At 40.2% G+C, this 26,094-nt stretch overlaps 1 protein-coding gene across 3 annotated transcripts; it reads right to left on the reverse strand.

The window, feature by feature from the left end:
- Nucleotides 1-200: 200 nt before the first annotated feature.
- Nucleotides 201-24,301, reverse strand: LOC106567797 (rho guanine nucleotide exchange factor 9-like). Of its 3 annotated transcripts, none has more exons than XM_014137534.3 (11): nt 24,116-24,301; nt 19,512-19,691; nt 19,018-19,107; nt 12,029-12,253; nt 5,874-6,053; nt 5,357-5,589; nt 4,894-5,023; nt 4,044-4,175; nt 2,381-2,624; nt 2,233-2,301; nt 201-2,140 (listed from the first exon to the last, which is right to left on the reverse strand). In XM_014137534.3, exons 1-11 carry the CDS (start codon nt 24,134-24,136, stop codon nt 1,971-1,973), a joined length of 1,674 nt encoding a protein of 557 aa, XP_013993009.1. In that variant the 5' UTR covers nt 24,137-24,301; the 3' UTR covers nt 201-1,970. The 3 variants fall into 3 exon arrangements, with proteins under 3 accessions (XP_013993009.1, XP_013993012.1, XP_013993014.1); XM_014137537.3 differs by lacking the exon at nt 24,116-24,301 and adding an exon at nt 23,693-23,793; XM_014137539.3 differs by lacking the exon at nt 19,018-19,107.
- Between the last annotated feature and the right edge of the window lie 1,793 nt (nt 24,302-26,094).

A 26,094-nucleotide genomic window follows, 5' to 3' on the forward strand; every position in this document is an offset into this window, starting at 1 on the left:
TGTCTTTTGATACATTAAGAAGGAAAGATAAGGAGAGATGGTGATCATTTGAGGAAAAAGTAAACAAACACCTGGCATTCAGAGAAATGAAGTTAGATAATCTTGGTGGTTATCCCTCTCATTAGAGTGTGTTAATGCACATCAATTAACACCTAGCAGGGTACTGCACAAATTCAATTATTAAGAAGGAAACAATCATGTTAACGCATTTTGATTTATTCCAAGCCATAGTCACAGAATTAATGATAAATCATCAATAAAACCAAAAATGAAATAAAACAACTTATCAATTCAGATATTTAAGCATTTGTTTTCATTATAAAATGCACTTTTTAAAATAAATGTATGAATGTTACATATCAGTTCATCAAGAGAAAATGCCTTAATATTTAAAGTGTTTTTTTCCTTCAATATTACTGCACACTTTCATATTGCGCTTTTATACTGTATCTAATGCAATGTATTAAATCCTAGTTGATTTTTTTAGGCATATAAATAAATATCCTTTTAAAAATTGTTTTTACCCTTTGAATACAAATATAGATAACAAGCTTGACCACCAGCATTTCCTTTGCATTTTTCATGTGAAATTCTGATATAACTGTTGTTGAAGTAGCCATCATAATGCCTAAAAAAATAATAATAATAAACACACTGGAATCCCCCTGAAATGTTCCCCATCTTCTGCTTCATCTAAGTCTGGTGGCAGACCAAGCGAAGGATTTATCCTGCAATGACAGGCGTAAAATCAGTCATGTCATAACATTGTGCTGGCACTATGAAAGCCACCACAGGAAAGGGACTACCAAGATGTTTCAACTGTAGTTTGGCTACCTTAAAGTGGTATTCTTTTTTTTGTCCTAACCAATAAAGCTTTCACTATCAAGAATGAAAATAAAGCCAATGAATAGGGGTTTAACCATGGTCATTTATGGAACTATCGCCAAATAATTTTATGGTAGGCCTTTTTATTTCTGAAACTTATGCGATCACAATCTTTGTTAAATGACTTGGGTGGTTGAAAGGCATTCTAGCAGACTCTTCTACCTGATGAAATCACAGATGGATCTTAGGTAAGTGCAACTATAACCACATATTATTCTACAATGACTGAGGTGCCCGGTGGTAAAGAAAGCACTATGCAATGATAGCTGAATATAGCCTACTGTTATATCAGGTCTCAAACTACCATCCTGGTTATGCAAAATCAGTGTGAATGACTATTTAAGAGAACACCACGAGATGATATTCCTATCAGACTTAAGTACCTACATGTAATAAAAATATATACAACATATATACCCTGTCAACAATATAAGATGTATTTGAATGAGTCACACTGAAGTTGATGATGCGGATTCTCTTTTTCCTTTGACCCGTAAGAATATAATTGCACAATTAATACCTACAATGGACTTCATCATGCATTATAAATTAACAAAAATAAAATGGAAATAAATACTCAAAAACAATACAAGACTGATGAATCTGGCCAGCATTTTACTTTAACCAAAAAATAAATGAAAAAAAAACTCATAAAATGCCCATTAAGGTCACAGTGAACTGTAGGACACAACCAGATTTGGCATAAAGATCAATGTATGACTAGTGCTTCCTCAGTTTTAAATGTGGACACAAATGTTCTGTTAGTCTTTCCTTGAAACTCACGGTTCCCTTTTCCATTGTCCAAGGATTAGTAGAGGTCACAAAAATATTCTCACAGATCAAGAGATAGGAAGGTGTTTTGGTTTCTCTCAGGTTCCAAAGGTGTGGTCATTCGCTGTGGTAGTTGTCATTGCAGTCATACAGGTAAAGTGATTACAACAGTACAGTCATCAATGAGATGCTCACAAGCTAAATGTTTGACAATCCAAATACTCGTGTTCAGCTTTCCCTTAAGAGTCACAATTGAAATACAATGGTGCTTCTCAAAAAAAAATAAGGTGGTCTTTCTAAAATATATCTCTTCTCTATTTCCTAAAGGGGGTTAACCTGCTGAAGCTCTGCCAGAAGGGAGACTTGCACCTTTCAGGTTCAGGGAATTCAAATTCTGATTGTTCCATGCCGTCTCCTACCAAGTACTGTCCTGGATTCATGGGGTCCATAGGAGGGGGGTATCCAGGGGGCACAGACCTATGGCCTACACATGGGAGGAGAGATATATTAAGGAGGAGAGAGATGGACTAAAAACAGAAACTGTTAGTTAACTAATTTGGGAAAGTGTGCATTTACCTTTTTGTTTGGTCATTCTTCGCACTGTCATCGCTGCTTGTCGCTTCTGATACTCTGATATCTCAAACCCTGAAAAATATAAATAATTCTTATATTCATTCACCATTTTCATTTGTTGTACAAATGAACATTTCTTTCACATACACACCTATTTTTTCATCCTCTTGCACCATCTTGCGTTCCTCGTGAAAAGCTTTTAGCCAGCGAAGTTTCTCCTCCAGCTTCTTGGCCAGGAAGATGTGGATCTCGTCGGAGTCCTTATTACTCAGCTTGAACGCATTCTTCACACTCACATTGAAGTCATCATCCCGCCCATCCACAGCATCAACTAAATTGTACCTGTCCATATCCATGCGGCCCTTGTAGTACAGGATGTCTCGTCGTATTAAGTCCTGAGGGAAAAGTAAGGGAGTGAGGAGCGGAAGGGAAAGGAAAAATAAAGTAGAGAGTGGATTCTAATTTACTTTGAATTATCTACACCAGTGCTTTGAACAATAGTGAGGCACTGCGAAACCCAGGTGACAGACAGGAAATGAAAAGGCTTGAAATCCTGGCAGCCAGGAAGAAATAAGTGCATTTTTACTAATTGCAGCCGATCAATTTCCCTGTGATAGACAGGGTTCCATGCAATCACCCTGATGAATAATGCACTTTGCTGTAAACAGCTGCTCCTGATTCCAGGTGTCCCATCCCCATTAGTGATGTTTCTGCTGCGTACTATGTATTCCTGTCCCCTCAAAGAGCTTGTGTCACACATGTCCCAGCGGTAGCGGTAAACTCTGAGAGACACAACAGCCCTGTGTACTGTACTGTAAGTCTGTCAGCTTCCCCTAGCTCCCCTTTGGACATGACAGCCTAATGTTACAACACTGTTGTCATCCACCTCAGGTGCAGGAATCAATCACAGTGCTGAGGGGATGGAGATAAAAGATAAGACCCCACAGACAAGCAGGAATGAATCTCCATCCAGTTCTGTTACAACAAGTACCACAGGGTCCATTTTCAAGAGCTGAATTAAAGATGTATTCCTGACCATTTTAATTTCAAACTACAAATTGCATGGTGACAATATATCACAGAGAATTTCCCTCACTGTGAAGTCTGTGAGCTACCATCACATTTGAATGACTAAGCTTTTACAAAGACTCATACTAATAGGCCTAATTCATGGGATTGATTGTGGGTTTAAGAGCTAAACACTTCCGTGAATTGAGAATTTCTTAGCATGACATTTGAGAATCTCTCAACACATGTTGAGCTATTGGATGCATTTCAGAACTTCGTAAATTTCTATTTTTTTCTTGAGATGCTTATTTTTTTTAACAGCTTAAGTTTTGTGTATATGACTCAAATGTCTTGTCGGAATTGGGGAGTAAAGAGGAATTGCTGTCATAAAAACTACTATCAAACAAGCCTGTTCAGTCATCAGAACGGTAGTTATAATGTCCTAAGCTGTCTTTGTCACCACAGCGGTGAGGCTAAGCATTTTCTCATACAAGCCTGTGACTTTCTGTTTCGCACAATAAATCATTACCCCTTAAGCACATTAATCTGGTGACTTGACTCTTTCAAGCAGCGACCTTCATTTGCCTTGAACCTGGGAGTGTAACTAAGGGTACAAACACGCGTACTGATTTTGCTGCCATGTTTTATTCACAAACAAATTGACAGGTTGATCACATTCTAAACAAATTCCTGCCAACTCTGTCTGCAAAAGAGAGGGGTTACATAGGCAATATGTACACCTGGGAGTGCCAAGACTGGTTCCGATCAATTAAATAGCATTTGTGACCCAGATGTGGACACCTTACCTTTTTACACAGAACCATCTGATGGTCGAACAGGAAGAAGACCCTGGTCTGACTCCGCCCATATGGCTGGTAGATCCATGACATCTCCCCAGTGTAGACCAGCTCTGTACTCCTGTCTAGAATATCATCCCCCTGCACAGAGAAATACAAGATGGTCAGATCTTTAAACAGGATCAATAACACAGTCTGTGATACATAGTCAACAAAACGGAATCCTTTTATGCTTATGACATTAGAAAAGTGACTGATAAGATACTGACTGGTAAGACAGGCTTCCTCTGGTAAGACAGGCTTCCACTTCCTCAAATACATAGATGGTGACAAAGTAGAACTCTGGTGGGTTTGATTTTTTTTTTACTTGACATAATTACAGTACCTCAGTGATTGTGCAACTCTGGAAAAACTCTTCAACTAGGTCAGAGTGGCCTGATAACGCTAGCTCTCTCACATCAAATACAGGCTCGAGCCTAGCAACACAGATCCTTCCACTTCCTCTTCTCACTCCTGATTAACTTCATCCCGATGAAACGGAGTGCTTCAAAAATGCACCGCATCTGACAGTCTGTTTTCTTATTTCATCAAAAGAGTACATACTCCAAAAGGAGCAATTGATACATTTTCCTTTGGAAGAAACAACTTCTTGCCTCTAAACCTTCATAGAAGGTCTACGTGACAGCTTATCAAAATATTTGCATTGTAAAATACATTATGTTTCAAACTCTGACCAAAACAAACTAGTAGTAATGGAGTGAGTTGACAGAGCAAAACCATTAACTAAAAACAGCTTGTTGTTTGTTTGTCCCACAGTACTCGTTAGTTCCTCAGCCATGTCACCCTGTCTCAGTCCTACCTCCCAGTCCAGCACAGACGCCTGCCACTGTGCTATCTTGTCAATGTTTTCCAGGCGACGCTTCCTCTCGTTAATCTGCTGAGTGACGTTCCGCATGACAGCCAGCGCTGCAGCGACGTAACGGTAGTCACTACGAGAGGGGAGGAGACACAATGTTATAGTGGGGGTGACTAAGAAGGAGGAATAGGTCAACAAAAGAACTGTAGATAGTCAGGCATGCATACCGTGCCACATCTCTATCCCAGCTTCACTGCACAAAACAACAATACTTTAAGTTTAGCATCCACGTCTAGGATCCTCACATATTAATGAAAGATCCTCAAGTCTCATACTGGCCAATTAGCATGAGAGCAAAAAATACCAATCATTCCAGCAGGATCTTTATCAGTAGAAACAATGCTTCATCATGACACAGAGGTGAATGTAAATATTTGATGTGACATTGAGACTAAGGGACAGGTACCTGTGCTCCTGGACAGTGTACTTGAGCAGCTCTGCCAGCTGCAGAGGGTACTTGCAGATCTTCTGGACGGGCGTGAGCAGGAAGCCATCAATGGCGATGTCAATCATCTGCTGCACCAGGCGACACGCCTCGAAGAAATGCTGATAGCGGCCATCCTTCATCAGCCGAGAGAGCTCCATGCAGGCATCCACGTGGTTGTTGCAGTACTCTGAGTAGATCCAAAAGCCATCTTGCTGCAACAGATAAACATGTACACAGTATGTTTGAAATCCTGAAATGAGCGGAATTTCTTTTTTGGAGTTAACAAAATATCGAGGGTGCACTACTGCCTTAAGTTACCATTGAAATGAATAACCAAAGGGAACTCTGAAATGCCCCGTCATCAAGGTTCTCAGATGTATGAAAAATGATGAGAATCCAATGGACATGTAGATATGATACACAAGGTTTATGCAAACCTATCGAGGGATTACATTTAAAAAACACTTGAAATCCTGAGAGATACAAAAATGCTTACATGCTCTAGGAAGCAGGGACCTATTTCACTGAGATGAGGTTCTTCTGTATTGTACTGCTTCTCCAGGTCTCTGACAAAGCCCATTTGAAACCTGTAGATATCTTCAATGTTCCCAAATATGACCCTCAACTGGTCATCATTGAACATGTCTCTTCTTTTTTTACATTGCCGGAAGTAACCCTGAGGCAACAAAGAAAAACAAATGGTTTTGATCCAATATTATGCATGTCAAAGGATAGTATTTCACTGATGTTGCATGGCATCTCAGATTATTTTTTCTTTACTGCAGGGTGTCATGTAAAAATCTTCCCAGCATGAAATAGTTCCCAATCGTTCTGATAGTGTTGTGATTGTAACGTCATGTAAAATTTCTCCCAACATGAAAATATTCCCAGTTCAATAATTGCACAGGCGTCTCTTTATGTGGATGGCGGAGCTAGGGGGATGTTTCTTTCTCACCCTCCCATAGCGCCCAAGTCTTCACACTGGCAACATATCTCTCCTCACATCAACCCTCAGCACTTAGACACGTGAGTCCGGGTGTATATATGCCAACCTCACGCCTCAACAAGCTTCTGATTGGTTAGTGTCAATACTCCTGACCACCATTGAATGGCAGATGTGTGAAGCAAATGCACGTTCTCACAGAACAGTTTTTCGAGGTCATGACAGGGTGAGAGAAACATCCGCACGAGCTCAGCCATTCACATAAAGATCTGCGCGTGCAATTATTGAACTGGGAACTATTTCACACTGGGAATATTTGTACATGACACAGGGCATTCAAACAGTTTTGTCTGAGTTTAAAAAAGGCGTCAGTGCCAATGACTGAATCATAATCATTGTTTATTCACTGTTTAATTTCCCATCGAATTTATTTTTCTAACCCCATTTTCCCCAGATTAGATCTAGAGGGAAACAAAGGCAGGGAAGATGGCTACAGCTCTATAAGCAAGAGTCTCAGTTATGTAACTCATCCCCTCTGTGGGAGCTCATTTCTCCAATAACATTTCAAGTCATTCATGAAAAATCATATAGTTTCACACTTATTAAGGGACCCATCACGCTTCAATACGCATTCCCAGTCACCTAGGCATTACGATTTGCCATGTGATGTTGCTTACACAATTATGTTTTCTCTGCGTCATTTTTGGGGGTTTCGAAGCACATTGTGATTATGTAATATTTATGTGGGAACAGAGGGAAAACTGATGAAAAACGTCTGATTGGGTAACAGCTTTTTGAGTACTTTTTCATGTACTCTCCTGGGTGTGTTGTTTGACGGAGACAGGTGGTGCGTGAAGAGATGGAGTGCTTGTTTCTATATATGCTGGGGAAGAGTGGTGTGGGATGGGAGGGATGCTATTTCTGAGCCCACAACCAGCACTTACGGGTCAGCCATCGCTTCTAATCTCTCACTAAAACACTGTAGCATGTCACTACTCTTTAGAACATAATTGACTGAAGTTTGCCTTTAGACACATTTTGTTCCTAGTCCATGGAAAGCACTGTACTGCATAATCTAAATCTGCACAAGAGCTGTTATAGCACTGTGGAAATATTGGATATACAGTTTATTGGGTACATAGATATACACTTTTTTTCAAGCCCATAAAATATTTAATACTGGATCATCACTAATAACCTGTCTTATCTTGCTATGAATAGTGGTTGGGTAATGGTCTAAAAACAAGGCAATTGTCTAAAACAGAGGTAGGCAACTCGAGATGTCATTAAAACAAACTGCACTCCCCTCCCAACACATTTTTTGTTCTTCACATGACCCTCCCTTTGTACTGTAAAACTGTTTGCACATCCTGCCCCCTCAAAATGTACTCAAAAATAATGATTACCACCATAAATAACAATAACTGTAGCAACCGTTGTATTTATACATGAAGTTATCGACTTTACCACTTTAGCATGGTTTTGTGGCACAGTCAATGCCACTCAGGGCTAACGGTCCAGAAGGTTAAGGGTTCGCAGACACAGTGATGCCAATTTACCAAATTTTGTTGCTAGATTTAGCAACTTTTCAGACTACCCTGGCAACTTTTTTTTCCCAAACAGCAAACTAGCTACAAATTGAGCAACTTTTAAAAAATGTATTTGGAACTTTTAGCAACTTTTGAAAAGTGACTCAAACGCTAAAATGCACGCATTTTCCCTCTAAATGGCACAAAAACGATGTTCTCTGTCACACACTCAAGTCACAACACACGTGCCTGGCTGCAAAAGTACATTGTGAGTAACGTCTGACTGCAGCAGCAGTAGTACGGGTTCGACAAGCCAAATCCAATGAATATAGTTGGTCACAAATGTTTGACCTTGAATACAACATCAATCAACATGTCTCAATCAAAATTGTACAGCCAGAAGTACAGAAAAGAGTGGGTGTCTGTAATGTCAAATCATATTTTTTGCTGAGATGGCCAGTCAATTTGAGTAACGTTATTGTGTATTCTACATAATGACACCACAACGTCATTTAGCAACAAATCAACCTGCCTCTAGCAACTTTCCCTGGAAATTAGTTTGCAACACTGCGCAGACAACGACCCAAAAATGGACAACAACAAAAAATGACTCCCTCCCTGTCTCGTTACACTACGATCAGAATCGGCTGCAGACAATGATCAGCTAGGGGGAAATCCGTTTAACATGTTATGACATTTATAAATACATGCAACGAATTTTCCACCAACAGGTTTCTGTGCCAATGCACCACACGCAACCAAACCAACGCGTAACCGCATACCGAGTTGGAACGCGTATCATCATGGTTTGCGTTGTCAACACCAAAATCAAGTAGAGCATGGGTCTCCAACAGGTCGATCACAAACTACCAGTAACTCAAAGGCCTCATACGAATAGCTCGCCAAACAATTCTGAAAGTGCATGCAATTTTCACGTGTTCCACCACAAACTGTCATAAATAAATCTCCCAAGTATCGGACACTGCAAGCTCCCAGCTACTATCCAATCAACGCAACATTATCCCACCATTGGTTAGCTACTAATAGCTTAAAAAGACAAACCTAACACAATATCTGCCAATTAATTTCCAGCAATAATGCCGTGTCTGTGTGGTGTGCGTTTATGTGCATCACTCCGTGTGTAGCCAGTTGATATGATAACCGTCTTGTGGTTTAACAGAAATACTTTCCCCAAAACCTTCTAACTTAAATGTTAACTGAAAAGTAGGCTTACCTGGCAGAAGTGTATCGTTTGTATATATTATTTGTTATTTGCAAAGTTTGCCATGAAATGAACATCAGCAGAAAAAGAACCATCACTAGACTTGCACATTATACCGCACATTCCGCGCTCACTATATGCACAATTAAAGGGCCAGATGTGCAATTAAAGGGGAATTACACTCAAAAATCTACTTGTTAATTTCCTTACAGACCTAAAATAAATGGTCTTCTGATGTGATGTAAGCATTGACATGGACTCAGAACATCCAATTTCATTGTTTATCTATGAACAATTGTAGTTTTAAGAGTAAAAAAAAGAATATCTAAAACCAGGAACAATAAAACTGAGAACTGAATTTTGGAAAATATAAAACAGCATTCAGGGGGAAAAAAATCTCAGATTTTATAGGGCCCCCTTTAGAGTTGTTTATTAACTATTATTTTACCAGGTATATTAACAGAAACATTATTTTCTCATGTACACTAAGGACCTGGGGAAGAGTTGCAGGGGAGAGAATAATGTGCATATTTGAAAGCTATAAAGGAAATTGTAGCTTGTGACGTTTCATTTTTAAAAAGTATCTCTCATAATAGAAAAGGTTGGAGACCACTGAAGTAGAGTATGTCAATCTTGACCAGCAGAAATGCATCCCTCCCTACTCAGAATCGAAGGCTTTGTTTGACAATCTCGATTGTAATTAAACTTTTTGGTGTTTTGTAACATATGTCTCTTTCCATTAATCAAATGGCCGCTGCACAGTTTGGATGCTGGAATTATATTGGAATGGAGTGGATGAACGTGCGCAGGCAGCTTACAGGAGACTTTTGAAGTAGCCTTATCAGATTAAAGCATTGTGACTGGTTGTGTTTATGCCACATATAAAAGGTAATGAATTTTAAAAGTTAAATGACAAATATTTAGGATAGATTGTAGCGTTAGGTTATAGGTCAGCTATCTGAGCAGCTAACCGATCGCTGCAGCTGTACATAGCCCATCTGTACATTGCCCACCCTATCTACCTACCTCATCCCCTTACTGTTTTTATTTTATTTACTTTTCTGCTCTTTTTGCACACCAGTATCTCTACATGCACATCTTCATATGCTCATTTATCACTCCAGTGTTAATCTGCTAAATTGTAATTATTTGCTCCTATGGCCTATTTATTGCCTACCTCCTCATGCCTTTTGCACACACTGTATATAGACTTTCTTTTTTCTACTGTATCACTGACTTGTTTATTGTGTTATTGGCTTGTTTGTTTACTCCATGTGTAACTCTGTGTTGTTGTCTGTGTCACACTGCTTTGCTTTATCTTGGCCAGGTCGCAGTTGTAAATGAGAACTTGTTCTCAACTTGCCTACCTGGTTAAATAAAGGTGAAATAATTATTTTAAAATAATTAAAAAAGTTTGAGTCATAACCGCTCGGATCGGAAAGGAGGCAGAACCCTGTTAAGCTTTCCTGAATAACTGGGCCTGCTGGGAGCATAGAAAGGATGACTTGGGAGAATGATGATCGGCAACAGACAACGCATCAGTATCAGAAGAAAAAAATACAGCCAGACGGGGCTGCTATTGTACCTTTCTATAATCTGTCCAAAGTAGACCCACAGCTGATTCAAATGGAATGAAACAAGGCTTTTGCGCCATTATTCAAATTACATTTTCACTGCAGTTTACAGCCTAGAGTAGAATTGTACTCAATTGTACTCACTTGAAAACAATAATGCAATTATTAATTGGATTGTGGTGTTGTAGGCTAGTCCTGGTAGGATAATTTTATTGTCCCTAAACAAGATCAATACGGGGGCTTTTTAAGCTGCATGTCTTCACTGTTCTTTAATGCCTAGTGACGCACCTGGCCTCCCCACTGCCTATCAGCTATTCCTCCATCTTGTTGATTGATATGGAAAATTGGTGCAGATTTAAATTATTTTATGTGTGGTATAATTGATAGTTAACCTATTGTAGATCTGTACAAACGATCCAACAACCACTATTGTCACTATCGATAGAGGGCAGGATAGACAGTTGACTGGTAGACTATATTGATCTGTTGTATAGTAAGCGTGCGGAAAAGCATAGTGCATAAAGGAGTCTGCATACTAGGTTCAGTTTGCTCCTAGCAGAACTCGACTAGGTGAAGTGAACGTCTGTGCCTCGCATATTCTCATAAAAGAACGCTTGAAAATAAAAAAATAAATGGCAATAGGACAGTTTGTCCCTCTTGAGATGCCATAGCCAGTATACACACCTCAAAATATCCTGAATTAATCTAAGATAACTTAAGAAATCTGTAATTAATTTTGAAGTTTTGCAGAGGTCTTTTTTTTTTCATCTGCAGTATTTTGCAAGTGAAACAATGTGCATGAAAATGAGTCGTCTCTCATTGAATGACAACAAACATTTCATTTAAATAATTTGATTTGATTTGAAATTTGATTGAAGAATCCCTACTGTTGACCAATCACTGATGAAGGGGCGTAAAACCCTTGCCGAAGACCAAAACGACCAAAAATGTCTAAAATATTTAGCCCCCAACAAAATGTCACTTAGGGGCCCCAAAAGGATAGGGCTGGCACTGACTGCATGTAAGATGTTTTATTGTTACATACACCGGAGAAGTGCGGTGAAGTGTGTTGTTTTACAGGGTGCTGCATAGTAGTACGGCACCCCTGGAGCAAATTAGGGTTACGTGCCTTAATCAAAGGAACATCAACAGATTTTTCACCTTGTTGGCTCGGGTATTCGAACCAGCGAGCGACCTTTCATTTACTAGCCCAACACTAGGTTATATGGATACGTAGACCCGTGACCCACTGTAGCCCCTCATGACATTTCAGATTTTTTGTGGCCCCCACCCCAATCAAAGTTGCCCATCCATGGTCTATAACCTCTGCTTCACATATGCCCTTCTGTCTCTGGAAGATCTCCTCTAGCCAGCCAAGCCTACCTCACATATGTCCTTCAGGTGTTTGATGTAGTGGCGCTCTGTGCTCATGATCTCGTTGATTACGTTGGCCCTCATCTGGTCTCTGTTCTGGACGGTTTGGCCCAGGCAAAGACAGTCGCTGCTGCTGGGGCTGGCCTCCGCATGCCCGTTCTGGACCTCACTGGGGCTGGGGCTAGCCCCCTCAACTGTCTCTACCGTCGTGCTTTCCTCCTGGTTCACCCACAGCTGAGGACAGCAGAACACAACATGTCAGCCTGGACAAATAAACAGTAGCATCAACAATCAGGGTTCGGGTTGTAAGTGATCTAAAATATTATTAAAATACACAAAAAACAACACCATATTAATTCCAAAGCCATGGGGCTTTTTCTCCCTATTCAAATTAATTTTCAATGCTACTTCTTCAGTTTAAATTGAACAATGTGTATGATAATTAGATTTGTCAAAAACGTGTTAAAAAAGTATAGAAATATCCATATCAGGCCTTCATTCCTCTGATGCACCCGTAAAATAGGTACCTGTTCAAAAAACATTGTAATTTATCTTCAATTCTAACGAAGCCTTTACATTGAATAGTCAGGCGGGTTGGGAATTGCCAGGGACCTCACTATAGGTCTGCTGTAGAGGGACAAGAGAGAGCCATGATAACGAGTTTTGATCAATTATGGAAATAAAAGTGCTGAAGACAAATTAGCTCCCTATTTAAAAAGAAGATGGAGAACAAGCTATGAAGGAAAAATACTGGAGTTTTGGTGTAGGTACAGCCAACTAGCGCAAAAGTAATATTGCAATATTGTCAAAACGATACGATATGATATATTGTCAAAAATAATATTGCGATATGTAACTGTATCGATTGAATAGGTTGAGCTAAAGCAACAGTATGCATCAAAACTAGAAAAAGAAACAAGCATGAAATTGCAGGTTAGGCTGAGTACATCACTGTGACTGCACAATAGAGCTTTAAGCATGAGCGCTCACAAGATGTAAGGCAGTGACACAGGGAATTTAAAACAGAGCTTTGCTACTGATAAATGGGACAGTTGATAGACTGCACTGCACAATCCCTTTGTTTCAACTGAGGCTCCTGACACTGTTTCCAGCAATGTTCAAATTGACAGTGTTGGGGAGTAGTGAATTACATGTAGTTCAATTAGTAATTTACCTACATTTTGCAGTATTTTGGTGGCAGTTGAACTCAATACAAATCTTGGTAGTGTTTTCAGTAGTTAATTACTTTTTTGCCATGTAGCAGTGTAGAAAACTACTGGAACAACACAACATTTTTTTCTGCCCCACAAAAAAAGGGTGAAGGAGACAATAATTTCCTTTATTTTTCAGCATCAGACCTGCCAAATTCTCACTTGAAACAGAGTTTTTTGTGTTTATTTGGTAGCTTGGAAAACTATATTTTCAGAGTAGCTTCCCCAACACTGCAAATTGATAGGGATATAACCTTAACATGCTATAACTTCATGAACAATATGGGTCCACACAAGTTTAAACTTCTCAGTCTCAAAATGAGCAGTAGCCAATTAAAATAATCTACGTAGTTGCACTTGATACAACGCTAAATGTATAGCTGTTCCCATAAGATAACCTGCCACATTTAGCACGATGCTAACCTGACCAGCAGGCCAGTGATTATTTCCTGTAACAAATTCCGCATCAGCCTATCAAAGATCTTATACTTTATATCCACCAACCAATGGCATTTCTTAAAATAGGTCAACTTGGCCACCAGAGGGATATTTTAAACCTCAAAATTCAAGGTTTACTTATGTTCCACTTAGTATGTCACAATTGTAGTGTGCCAATATTGCATGGTGCTGATTTTTCACTATATGACAAAATCTCACGTTTTTCCACACACATCCATGTGCTTTTACAGGAAAAAGATAAAGGAGGTCTATACAACATTTACGTTTAACATACAACTTTTACATTTTTTGAAGAGCCTTATGGTCTTGTCAAAAAGCTGTCATGTACCTCCATTATTATTGCTGCCAGGTAGCATATGCCAGTGAACTGTGAATCTGCAGGATACGGTAACAGTGGGTTTGAGGCCCCCTTGTGTCTCACAAAGACACACCGGTTGGACAAAAAATCTCAAATGTGGACTCATCAGACCAGATTTCCACCAGTCTAATGTCCATTGCTCATGTTTCTTGGCAAAAGAAAGTCTCTTCTTCTTATTGGTGTCCTTTAGTAGTGGTTTCTTTGCAGCAATTCGACCATGAAGGCCTGATTCATGCAGTCTCCTCTGAACAGTTGATGTTGAGATGTGTCTGTTACTTGAACTCTGTGAAGCGTTTATTTGGGCTGCAATCTAAGGTGCAGTTAACTCTAATGAACTTATCCTCTGCAGCAGAAGTAACTAGCCTAGTGGTTAGCGTGTTGGGCCAGTAACCTGAAAGGTTGCTGGATCGAATCCCTGAGCTGACAAGGCAGAAATCTGTTGTTCTGCCCCGGAACAAGGCAGTTAACCCACTATTCCCTGAATTTGTTGATTAAGGCAGCCTCCGCACCTCTCTGATTCAGAGGGGTTGGGTTAAATGCGTAAGACACATTTCAGTTGAAGGCATTCGGTTGTACAACTGACTAGGTATCCACCTTTCCTAACTCTGGGTCTTCCTTTCCTGTGGTGGTCCTCATGAGAGCCAGTTTCATCATAGCGCTTGATGGTTTTGTACGACTGCACTTGAAGAAACTTTCAAAGTTCTTGAAATTTGCCATATTGATCAACCTTCATGGCTTAAAGTAATAATGGACTGTCGTTTCTCTTTGCTTACTTGAGCTGTTCTTGCCATAATATGGACATGGTCTTTTACCAAATAGGGCTATCTTCTGTATACCACCCCAACCTTGGCACAAGACAACTGATTGCCACAAACGCATTAAGAAGGAAAGAAATTCCACAACTTAACTTTTAACAAGGCACACCTGTTCATTGAAATGCATTCCAGGTGAAAACATCATGAAGCTGGTTGAGAGAATGCCAAGAGTGTGCAAAGCTGTCATCAAGGCAAAGGGTGTTGGTGTTGATGAATCTCAAATAAAAAATATATTTTCATTTGTTTAACACTTTTTTGGTTACTACATGATTCCATGGGTTATTTCCTAGTTTTGATGTCTTCACTATTATTCATCTACAATGTAGAAAATAGTAAAAATAAACCCTGGAATGAGTAGGTAAGTCCAAACTCTTGACTGGTACTGTACATATTATTCAATCATTGCATCCACACTGGTTCTATTTGTGACGCTTGATGCACTGCAAGTCCTGCCTCTCCCATCTCAGTCTGGTCAGCATGTTAGCGCCTGGCTAAGCATACTCTCGTTGACGCACGCAAGCAGTATGGGTGCAATGATTGAATAACATGTATGTGTACATTTATTTTGCAACGGGTGGTGTGGTTAGCATGTATGTCTGGCAGGTTATCCTATGGGAAAAGCTAACATGTAGCGTTGTATCACATGCAACTACGTCAACGATTTTAATTGGCTGATGGGCATTTTGAGAACTTCTACTTTTTCTAATGTTCGCAAGTATGGACCCGATAAATATATACCATATAGTTCTGTACATGAACAGTTTGCTTATATTCACATCGAACCCCAATATCAGGAGCCACTAGAACAGGGGTCTTCAACCTTTTCTTGTCCAGGGACACTCTCCCAGGAAAACCGGCGACCCTGGGACCCCCATCATATGTTTTTTGTTCACATGTTTTGTCTTATCATCAGGTGAATGATAATGGCAAGGAGAAGTAATCAACATTTTAAAATTAATAGATTTGGTGGATAGTTTTTCATTGTTTTGACCTCCCCACATTATAATTGGAAGACGCATACACACGGTCAAGAAATAACATTGTATTACAAAAGGGATAAAACCATGAAACAATGAACATGATGTCCTTCTACGCAGTATTCATTGTTTGATTAAAATCTGATACCTCCTAGTTGAGGGAGTTGGAGGAGTTGTGAGCGCATTAGTGCATTGGTTGCTTGAAGGCATCTCAAGGAATGAACTGTCACTTTGTGTAATCCTCAAAGGGAACTAATTTTAGCAACCTTGCCAGAGGACACGGGGTAGGTAGCTGACTCCTAATACACATCTACACAATCATGATGTTTTTCAGGAAAAATACACATTACAAAGCCAGCCATGATGCAACTGTATTGTTAATGGGTACATTTCCCTCTAGGATATGAAGGTACTATTTTCCCATAGAATTAGCTTATAATTTCTTGTCACATAAATAAAATCAAACACAAACTCTAGCAATCACTGAGTAAGATGAGATGATGAGATCAGTTGGTAGATTCAGTCAAATAAAAAAAAATAGATGAGGTTGAAGCATTTACTCATTTACTTAGAGTTTAGCTCAATCGTAATGACAGATAGTGGGGGCCTGAAATGATTGACACCCTTGATAAAGATGAGCAATAATGACTGTATAAAATAAATAATTCAAATATTGTATGTTAAAAAAAAATTGGGAAATGATATTATTTTATACAAATACAATTGCTCAGAGAAAGATCATACCCCCAAGACATGGTAACCACCCCTGTTATTGGTAATTGTGAGAGGTTAGCATGTCTTGGAGGAAAACTACATATACAAAAGTATGTGGACACCCCTTCAAATTAGTGGATTCAGCTATTTCAGCCACACCTGTTGCTGACAGGATTACAAAATCGAGCACACAGCCATACAATCTCCATAGACAAACATTGGCATTAGAATGACCTTACTGAAGAGCTCAGTGACTTTCAAAGTGGCACCGTCATAGTTTGCCACCTTTCCAACAAGTCAGTTCGTCAAATTTCTGCGCTGCTAGAGCTGCCCCAGTCAACTGTAGGTGCTGTTATCGTGAAGTGGAAACGTCTAGGATCAACAACGGCTTAGCCGCGAAGTGGTAGGCCACACAAGCTCACAGAACAGGACCACCAAGTGCTGAAGAGAGTAGCGCGTGAAAATCGTCTGTCCTCGATTGCAACACTCACTACAGAGTTCCCAACTGCCTCTGGAAGCAACGTCAGCACAAGAACTGTTCGTCTGGATCTTAACAAAATGGGTTTCCATGGCCAAGCAACCGCACACAAGCCTAAGATCACCATGCGCAATGCCAAGCATCGGCTGGAGTGATGTAAAGCTCGCTGCCATTGGAAACACTCTCTCTGTTGTGATGAATCACGCTTCACCATCTGGCAGTCCGACGGAGGAATCTGGGTACGGCGGATGCCAGGAGAACACTACCTGCCCCAATACATAGTGCCAACTGTAAAGATTGGTGGAGGAGGAATGAAGGGAAATCTTGTGAAGGGAAATTGTAATGCTACAGCATACAATGACATTCTAGACAATTGTATGCTTACAACTTTGTGGCAACAGTTTGGGGAATGCCCTTTCCTGTTTCAGCATGACAATGCCCCTGTGCACAAAGCGAGGTCCATAGAGAAATGGTTTGTTGAGATCGGTGTGGAAGAACTTGACTGACCTCCACAGAGCCCTGACCTCAACTCCATCGAACACCTTTGGGATTAATTGGAACAGCGACTGCGAGCCTAATCGCCCAACATCAGTGCTCGACCTCACTAATGCTCTTGTGGCTGAATGGAAGCAAGTCCCTGCAGCAATGTTCCAACATCTAGTGGAAAGCCCTCCCAGAAGGGTGGAGGCTGTTATAGCAGCAAAGGGGGACCAACTCCATATTAATGCCCATGATTTTGGAACGAGATGTTTGATGAGCAGGTGTCCACATACTTTTGGTCATGTAATATTATATTCTTATTTGCAGTAAAAGTGACTCCAAAATGACACAATATATTATTAATCATTAATTTCGATTGGACACAAAATAATCTGAAACACAACCAAAACAAACTGCAAATGCATCTAATAAGTTTGAGTCACAAGCTTGATGTAGTCATTGTGTGCTAGGAATATGGGACCAAATAGTAAACGTTTGACCACATTATTTATAAGAATCTTTAGGGCTGTCAATAATTCTTACCCCTACCTTTTTGAGAAAAAACAATACTTGTTAAACAAAATATATTTCTCTGAGCAATTGTATTAGTATAGCTCAATATTTGAATGATTTATTTCATACAGTCATTATTGACACCCTTGATATAGATGAGCAGTCATTTTGGGTCCTACTGTATCTGACTGTTTGTTTGCAAATATGAGGTAGTTGTGGTCATTAAACCTATATCTATATTACAAACACTAGACCCCACCATAACATACATAGAGTCATGGGACCCTTCTGAGATTGATTTGAAATATGCATGTGGCCATATAGAATTCACATATGGCCTGTGCTGTAAGTAATATTTTCCAGACATCAGGTCTCAGTGCTTGATGGTACTGTGTACACAGTATATCTCAGCCTGAGTACATTGTCCACGGGTGTCTATTTAGAGCCCACTCTCTCTGTTTCCTTGGACCAGTGGACAAAAGCTGTATGGTCAATTCATAGGATGGGCACAATAATCCAGAAATGCTCTTAACATTTTAGAAAATGTATGTTCCTGAAAATAACTTCCAACATGACAACAAATCCGGTTACATAAAATAACCATTAAATAGCTTTTATTTGAGTCACTCATCAAGCCTTGTTCGTTTTATCCACCTGTTTGATATGCCCTGTCCTCTGCTAAAAGGTTGGTCATACATGTTTCATCATTCAGATCTGAGATGAATCAGTGCCTCAGTGCTCGCTTTTCAGTTGAGTGAGAGTGCAGAGTGTGAGAAAAAGGGAGTAAGTGAGAGTGAGAAAGAGAGTGTTGTTTGAGATACCATAGTTTGACCGTAATGCTATTACAAGCTTGACACTTGAAGCATGGTGATGTCTGCAAATGGAAGCAGTAGTATAAAGCGACAGGATGTTAGATATGGGGTGGTCCAATGTGCAGTGAGATGCTAGTTAAAACAGTTGCTTTGAAATACTTGCTGAAACTATTAAACGCACCTTGGTAGTTGTGTTTTGGAACCTTGGAGCTGCTATAGGGTTGATATAGAAAACCTGTTTTGTTTGAGGTTGTGGTGGGTGGGGTTCAACCTTTGGAGAGAAAAACATGACATACCTCGTTCAGACTCATTTTTACAGTTGGCAGATGGAGAAGGCTAGTAGTGATAACCCCGCAAAGTAATAACTCCTCACTTTTCTGAAGTCTTCTTGTTTTCACAGTATTTCAATTGGAGCCTAGTAAATATTTTTAGTTCCTGTGAGATTAGCATGGCATAATCATATTTTGATCTATATCAAAATATAATCATCATCACCCATGCCTAAAATATCTGCCCTCAAAACAGAGCAGTGAATCAATGATAATTATCAATGATAAGGCAATGGCAAAGGATAATCCATCGGAGTATTGAGAATAGGTGGTAAACCCTAGTGTACTTGGGTGGGCAAGACACGGTGCCACAGAGAATGAGAAAATCTTTGATGGCTCCACTCACCCTCACAAAGCTGGCTGGGAACCATCCTTCTTCATCATCAATCTGTCCCCACCACCAGTCCTTATTTGATGCATCGAGGACCTTGATGACATCCCCTGCCTTAAATGCCAACTCCCTGTCGGCCATGGTGACATGATCCCATACTGCCTCAGCGCTGACGATGGAGCCTCCACTGATCAACTGTGGGAGAGGGGTGAGGGGTGAGGGGAGACAGGGGTTGAGGTAGGGGAGAGAAGGGAAGTGAGAGAGAAGAGGATAGGGGAAATGGGGGATTGGGGTGAGGGGAGAGAGTGGGTAGAGGGAAAAGGTGAAGGAAGGGAGTGAGGGGAGTAGTGGTGAGGGAGAGAAGATAGGACGGTAAGGGCTCATTAGTACTTTTACAAGGGCAGGAGGGCACTGTCAAGTCTTGGTGACAATATCTGAGTTTCAAACCAATTTATCTACTTAATTCATTTTTTAAAATTATTATTATTATTTAAAAAATTCAAATGACCAGTATTATAAAGTTACATATCTTTGATTCAGTGAAATGAACCTAACACGAGGCGTTATAATCAATGTCAAAGTGATAATGGTGGATGATAACTGCCTTGCTCAGGGGTAGACCGACAGAGTTTTACTATGCCAGCTCAGGGATTCGATCCAGCAACCTTTTGGTAATTGGCCCAACGGTCTAACCACTAGGCTACCTGCCATCCCATGGAGACACCCCAGTTTCAATCCCCCAAAGACCTCATACCATAAATGGACACTGGTCTCTAAAATGTGATTAAGTATAACATCCAGTAGTGGGTAGAGATGACTCAAGGATGATACCCTAACAGACACATGCCTATTCTTTTATATTTAACCAGGTAGGCCAGTTGAGAACAAGTTCTCATTTACAACTGCGACCTGGCCAAGATAAAGCAAAGCAGTGCGACAAAAAGCAACACAGAGTTACACATAGGATAAATAAAGTACAGTCAATAACACAATAACACAATAGAACAATCTATTTACAGAGTGTGCAAATGGAGTAAGGAGGTAAGGCAATAAATTGGCCATAGTAGCGAAGTAATTACAATTTAGCAAATTAACACTGAAGTGATAGATGTGAAGATGATGATGTGCAAGTAGAATACTGGTGTGCAAAAGAGCAAAAAAAGTAAATAAAAACAATATGGGGATGAGGTAGGTAGTTGGGTGGGCTATTTACAGATGGGTTATGTACAGGTGCAGCAATTGGTAAACTGCTCAGATAGCTGATGTTTAAAGTTAGTGAGGGAGATATAAGTCTCCAACTTCAGCGATTTTTGCAATTCGTTCCAGTCATTGTCAGCAGAGAACTGGGAAGTAAGGCAGCCAAAGTGGGTGTTGGCTTTGGGGATGACCAGTGAGCTGAGATACTGGAGCGCGTGCTACGGGTGGGTGTTGCTATGCTATGGTGACCAGTGAGCTGAGATAAGGCAGAGCTTTACCTAGCATAGACTTATAGATGACCTGGAGCCAGTGGGTCTGGCGACGAATATGTAGCGAGGGCCAGCCGACGAGAGCATACAGGTCGCAGTGGTGGGTGGTATATGGGGCTTTGGTGACAAAACGGATGGCACTGTGATAGACTACATCCAGTTTACTGAGTAGAGTGTTGGAGGCTATTTTGTAAATGACATCGCCGAAGTTGAGGATCGGTAGGATAGTCAGTTTTACAAGGGTATGTTTGGCAGCAAGAGTGAAGGAGGCTTTGTTGCGAAATAGGAAGCCGATTCTAGAATACATTTTGGATTGGAGATGCTTAATATGAGTCTGGAAGGAGAGTTTACAGTCTAGCCAGACACCTAGGTATTTGTAGTTGTCCCCATATTCTAAGTCAGAACCGTCCAGAGAAGTGATGCTAGCCTGTCTGCTCACCCTCAGGGAATACCTCCTTCTACAGATTATCAATCTCAATCTGGGGTTTAGACATTAAAGTGGGGAAATCTAAAACTGTTCCAAAAAAAATAAATGCAGTCTCATGAAGAGGAATGATTGCATTTATATTTCCCCATCTGTATTTCCATTGTAAAAGCCAGGTCAAACAAAATAAATTCACAGTTTGACAACCCTATTAATAATTGCATCACCCACAGGGATTTAAATATTACACCTGTGCCACTTTATGTCTAGCCCCTCCCTCTCACGAAATGGCCCTAGACTTGTGGGCAAAATCTGAAATTGGCCTTATTATGTCTAAAACAGATTTACTGTACATAAAACACTTTTCCTCTGTGTAAAAGATCAATGTTGCATAAGATGATCAATAGTACATCATTCAGTCACACTAGTACAAAAAGCAGTTAAATAAGGCCAAAAGGAGTAATATATCTTCTTCCAAATATCTTCTTGACTCAACATTTAACATTAAAGTGTAAAAACCTGAATATGAACATAAACTATTGCTAACCTATTGCTCTAAAGAACTTTGTGTAGTTGGCTGGAGTGTGGTGGAGGCTATAGGGAGCAGGAGCACCATACTGAAACAGGGTGCAGAGTGGTAGATGCTACATTGGTGCCGTGACCCAGATTACACAGTTGAGCTGCACTATAAATCCCTAAATCTTATCCGCTCTGCTTGGAGTGACTGTTTTTCTCATAATCCAAAACAAACTTTGGCATAACTTATGTTTTACTCAACAGCGTTTCTCTAATATATTATGTAGAGAAAAACTCAAATTGACCTACCCTCCATTCACACTTTAATGTCATTATCTATTCCAGGCCAAATTACTTTATGTATGAACATAATTAACATTTCTTTAAACAAAGATTTATGGAATAGACCACAGGTACCCTGCCTGAGCTCCACCTGCAATCCTAATAATATCATGAATGAATGAAAAAAAGGTGATAATCTCAAATGAAGAGAACAGGAAGAAAACAGACAGTAATCCCTCACAGTAATATACTAATTAACAAGTCAACATGTCCCCTGATAAGTGTCAAGAGACCTCGCTCTCCACTATAACTCACATGCTCAAGAACAGAAAGGGGTATTTTTAGCTCCACATGCATCTCCATGTGAATGCAACGCCTGCATTAAATATGCACACCCGTTTTGATATGACAACCTGTATTTGGCTTCCTCATAATACAATGAATGAATAACCCTGTCTTTTTAAAATAATGTCTGCATAGGTGTACTGACAGTAATACTGTGATTACACTAGAGCAGAGCATTCCCCTTTTGCAATACAGATTTTCTATCTCCTGTGAGACTCAATGCATCACCATTTATTTAACTGGGACCCTGTGATATGAACAGCACTGTAAGCATTCAATACAACAGGGAGGTCTATGCATTAAGTTGCAAACACACACACACACACAAAACAAAAACATGCTGCTACATTCATAGCATCTGTAGAATTGTCACTATGAAAACGCAAACTGTATTATATTAGTTCTACATAAAAAAATAATATCCACATAACCATTCGTCATACTATTTAGGCCTACCAATTCGCATAAACTAAAAGCAATGTTTCGAGATATCCTATAGGCTACGTCATAAAATACAACATTATGAGGCACCATGGGGCCTACAGTGAGATAGGCCTACAGTAGAAGCATGGAAGTATATACATAAAAAACACTTCAATATCAATGTAAAACCATTACAAAACGGGCCAATATTTAAAAACGAAACTCTACATTCGATAATACATTATATTATTAGGCTACTGGATAGCTCGTTTACAGTAGGCTAGATGATGCTGTTTTTGCATTGTGCCCAGTAGCTCTGAGACCCAAATGACATGCTCAGTAGTTTACAAAACGCAATCTACAGCCGGGAGAATACCGTTATTCTATTTAATTATATTATTTTAGCGCATGTAGAGTCGCATCTTTTCAAACCTACCAGATCAAGAAGATTATGTGATAGGACTATATTTATTTCAAACGAGCACCATATTGCCAACGCCAAGTAATCAACAGAACAGGATTTTACTGAAAAACATTGCCTCTCCCACATCGCATGCATAGATGTGTTTTACAACATGCCAATAAAATACATTAATAACAACAAGAGAACGCCGAGACAAGGAACAATTCCTAACAATCTATAACACCAATCTGGCGCCCGCGACTGCCATATGCCACTGATGGCCGACATGCTAAATAAAATGTAAACCACAAACAAGATATGGTAATATAGAATATACCAGCGCCATTCATATCGTGATGAGGCCATGTTGAAGCCCTGTGTGTACCTCCATAAGAACACGCATTCACTCCCACTTCCTCGCCTCCACTGCACGCCGTGCGTACTTGAGTGCGGGCTGTGATTATCCATACGCGCACTGAGGCACAGTATCAGCAACCACCAACCACACAAACAAAAGCATCGCATACGATAATTACGACCATGCATATTATCATTTTCATATCCAAGGTCATAATGTAGAGCATGAGCTCTGCAAAATGTAATCGGTTAAGGTGCATATTGTTGTACACCAACATTTTGTGACTGTTCATAATTTGATCCAAACGCAAGGAAACATTTCTGGTATGATCTCTAGCTACCTCCTCTTTCACATAATATTGTATTCATACGTATAACTCTCTTACAGAATCATCATCCTCACCATCATCATCCTCATCATCATCAGAGTCTGCACCGTTAGTTCCCCTTCCACTCTGACACCCGTCGTCCGCTAGTTTCCTGATTTGCCGATTTGAATGCCGTTTTGCATTAGGAGTAGGGGTCTTTGCATGCACTAAAATTGTGATGGTAACGTAGGCACTGTAGAATGCTACTGCTGCATCTCTCCCTGCGTAGCGGGGAGCAAAAACCTGGGCGGTGCTTCGTGCATAGAGGAACAAACCACAGGCACTCATTGGGGGCTCATTATGGTTCCTAGCTATGCTTCAAACTGGGAGTCCTAACCTCGTGATGCTTGCTCATCAAAATATAGTTACAATCACGGACCAGAAATATGAAATCATAACAAGAGGAACATAGACACTGTATGGGGGTTATATTGGCCTGTGCCAGTTGGCAATTACAATGTCGTAATTGTATTATATGCCTAGGCTACTGTAATCATTGATAATAGTAAAAAAAAAACAGGCAGGTTTTTGTAAAGATAAATATTGACATCCACCTACGTGCACCATTCTACACAACTCATTAAGTAACTGAGGTCTTAACAGTAGGATAACTACTTTGTAATTTATCTCAGTAGAGATGAATCTCTCCTCTTGACTCCTGTGCACCTGTCACTCCAAATCCCCATGCACTCTGAGCTCGATTGTTCACTGGCCCCATCGCTGTCACTCCTGTAGCTCTCTCTCACAAGCATGATGAGAGAAGTGCATAGTTGCACTATCAGCCTTGGGTCTCAGACTTCCACCAACACAAACTTCAGGGGGAAAAACTCACAGAACTCTCATAAGGATAAAGAAGAATAGAATTGAACAATAATTCAAATAAGACACATGAATGCAACACAACACAGGATGAGGAGAAAACATGCTTTGGGCTAATAGCACAAGTGGATGAGGATAAGCAACACCTCTGCTGTTCCAACACCCGTACAGATGATTCTGAGGGGTCATAACAAAACCAGGTGGACCTTACACTGAGTCCTCATGGGGGAGATTCCGGGAGACCAGAGGTAACAAAGCACTGGCCTGGCCGGTTGTGTGTTCTTATCATTGCCAACAGGTAGAGAGGAGTGGTTACCCTCACTGCCTCAAAGGAAAGCACAATGGCTTTGAATCTGAAGCCAACAATAACTGGGAGCTTGTGTGGAGAGATGAGGAAAAGGGTGACATCGGCTGGCTTTAAGAAAAGCTCAGATATACAAGTATTTAGTCCACACAAACAAAGTTAAGTCCACAGACAAGACCTCTCTGACACTGGCAGTCAACAGCTCTTTGTTGGCAGCTACTTGAAAGCAAGGGGAAAAGCATCATGTTGTTTTGACCTCAATGCTATGCTGCTGTCTGTCTTTGCGGCTCATCTGAGGATAGGAAACGTTTCATATTAGAATCAGAGGAGTCTCCGCTGCCCTCAGATGACAATGTGCCTGTACCTTTCAAACGAGAGAATCTCATTATCTGGAACCAGATACATTCACTTCACCGATGCTCAGTGACAACGACAGCTCAGAAGTAAAAAAATATGTCACTGTTTAAAAAGGAAACAAACATTATTAGTGAGAAGAACTTGCTATTTTTACTCTCCCATGATGATAGAATATGCTGTTAGAATAAGCTTTCACATGATACTGTGCAACGGAAAAAGGGGGTGGGGTAGGGAGGTGGGGTGGAGGGGTACTGTAGAAATCCAGTGAAATCTAAAACCAGGGAGACTGCAGCATTAGAGTGGGGCTAAACCACTGCAGTGGGAAATCTACATACTTCTACTACAGCTTTTGTAGTGGATGCACTGCGCTGCAGTGACCCAGCCTTGGCCCACGTACACCTCAAATAGTCTCACAGTCCAGTTCACATTTGTATTTCATTCACTTGTTAATGTTCAAATGTGTTCTATTAAATGAACATCACATAGAGCTTTCAGTCTCTCTCTATATATCCACATAGGCCTATACACACTTAT

This window comes from Salmo salar, chromosome 13 (assembly GCF_965601325.2).
Source record: "Salmo salar chromosome 13, fSalSal1, whole genome shotgun sequence".
NCBI lineage: Eukaryota > Metazoa > Chordata > Actinopteri > Salmoniformes > Salmonidae > Salmo > Salmo salar.

Excerpts from the sequence above, each read along its gene's own strand:
- LOC106567797 (XM_014137534.3), bottom strand. The coding sequence starts at position 24,136 with ATGATGATGAGGATGATGATG. Across the intron at positions 6,054-12,028 it reads ACCTGAAGGACATATGTGAG|GGTTACTTCCGGCAATGTAA; the intron begins GTAGGCTTGGCT and ends TTGTTGCCTCAG. Across the intron at positions 4,176-4,893 it reads CGTCTGTGCTGGACTGGGAG|GGGGATGATATTCTAGACAG; the intron begins GTAGGACTGAGA and ends TTCTCTGTGCAG.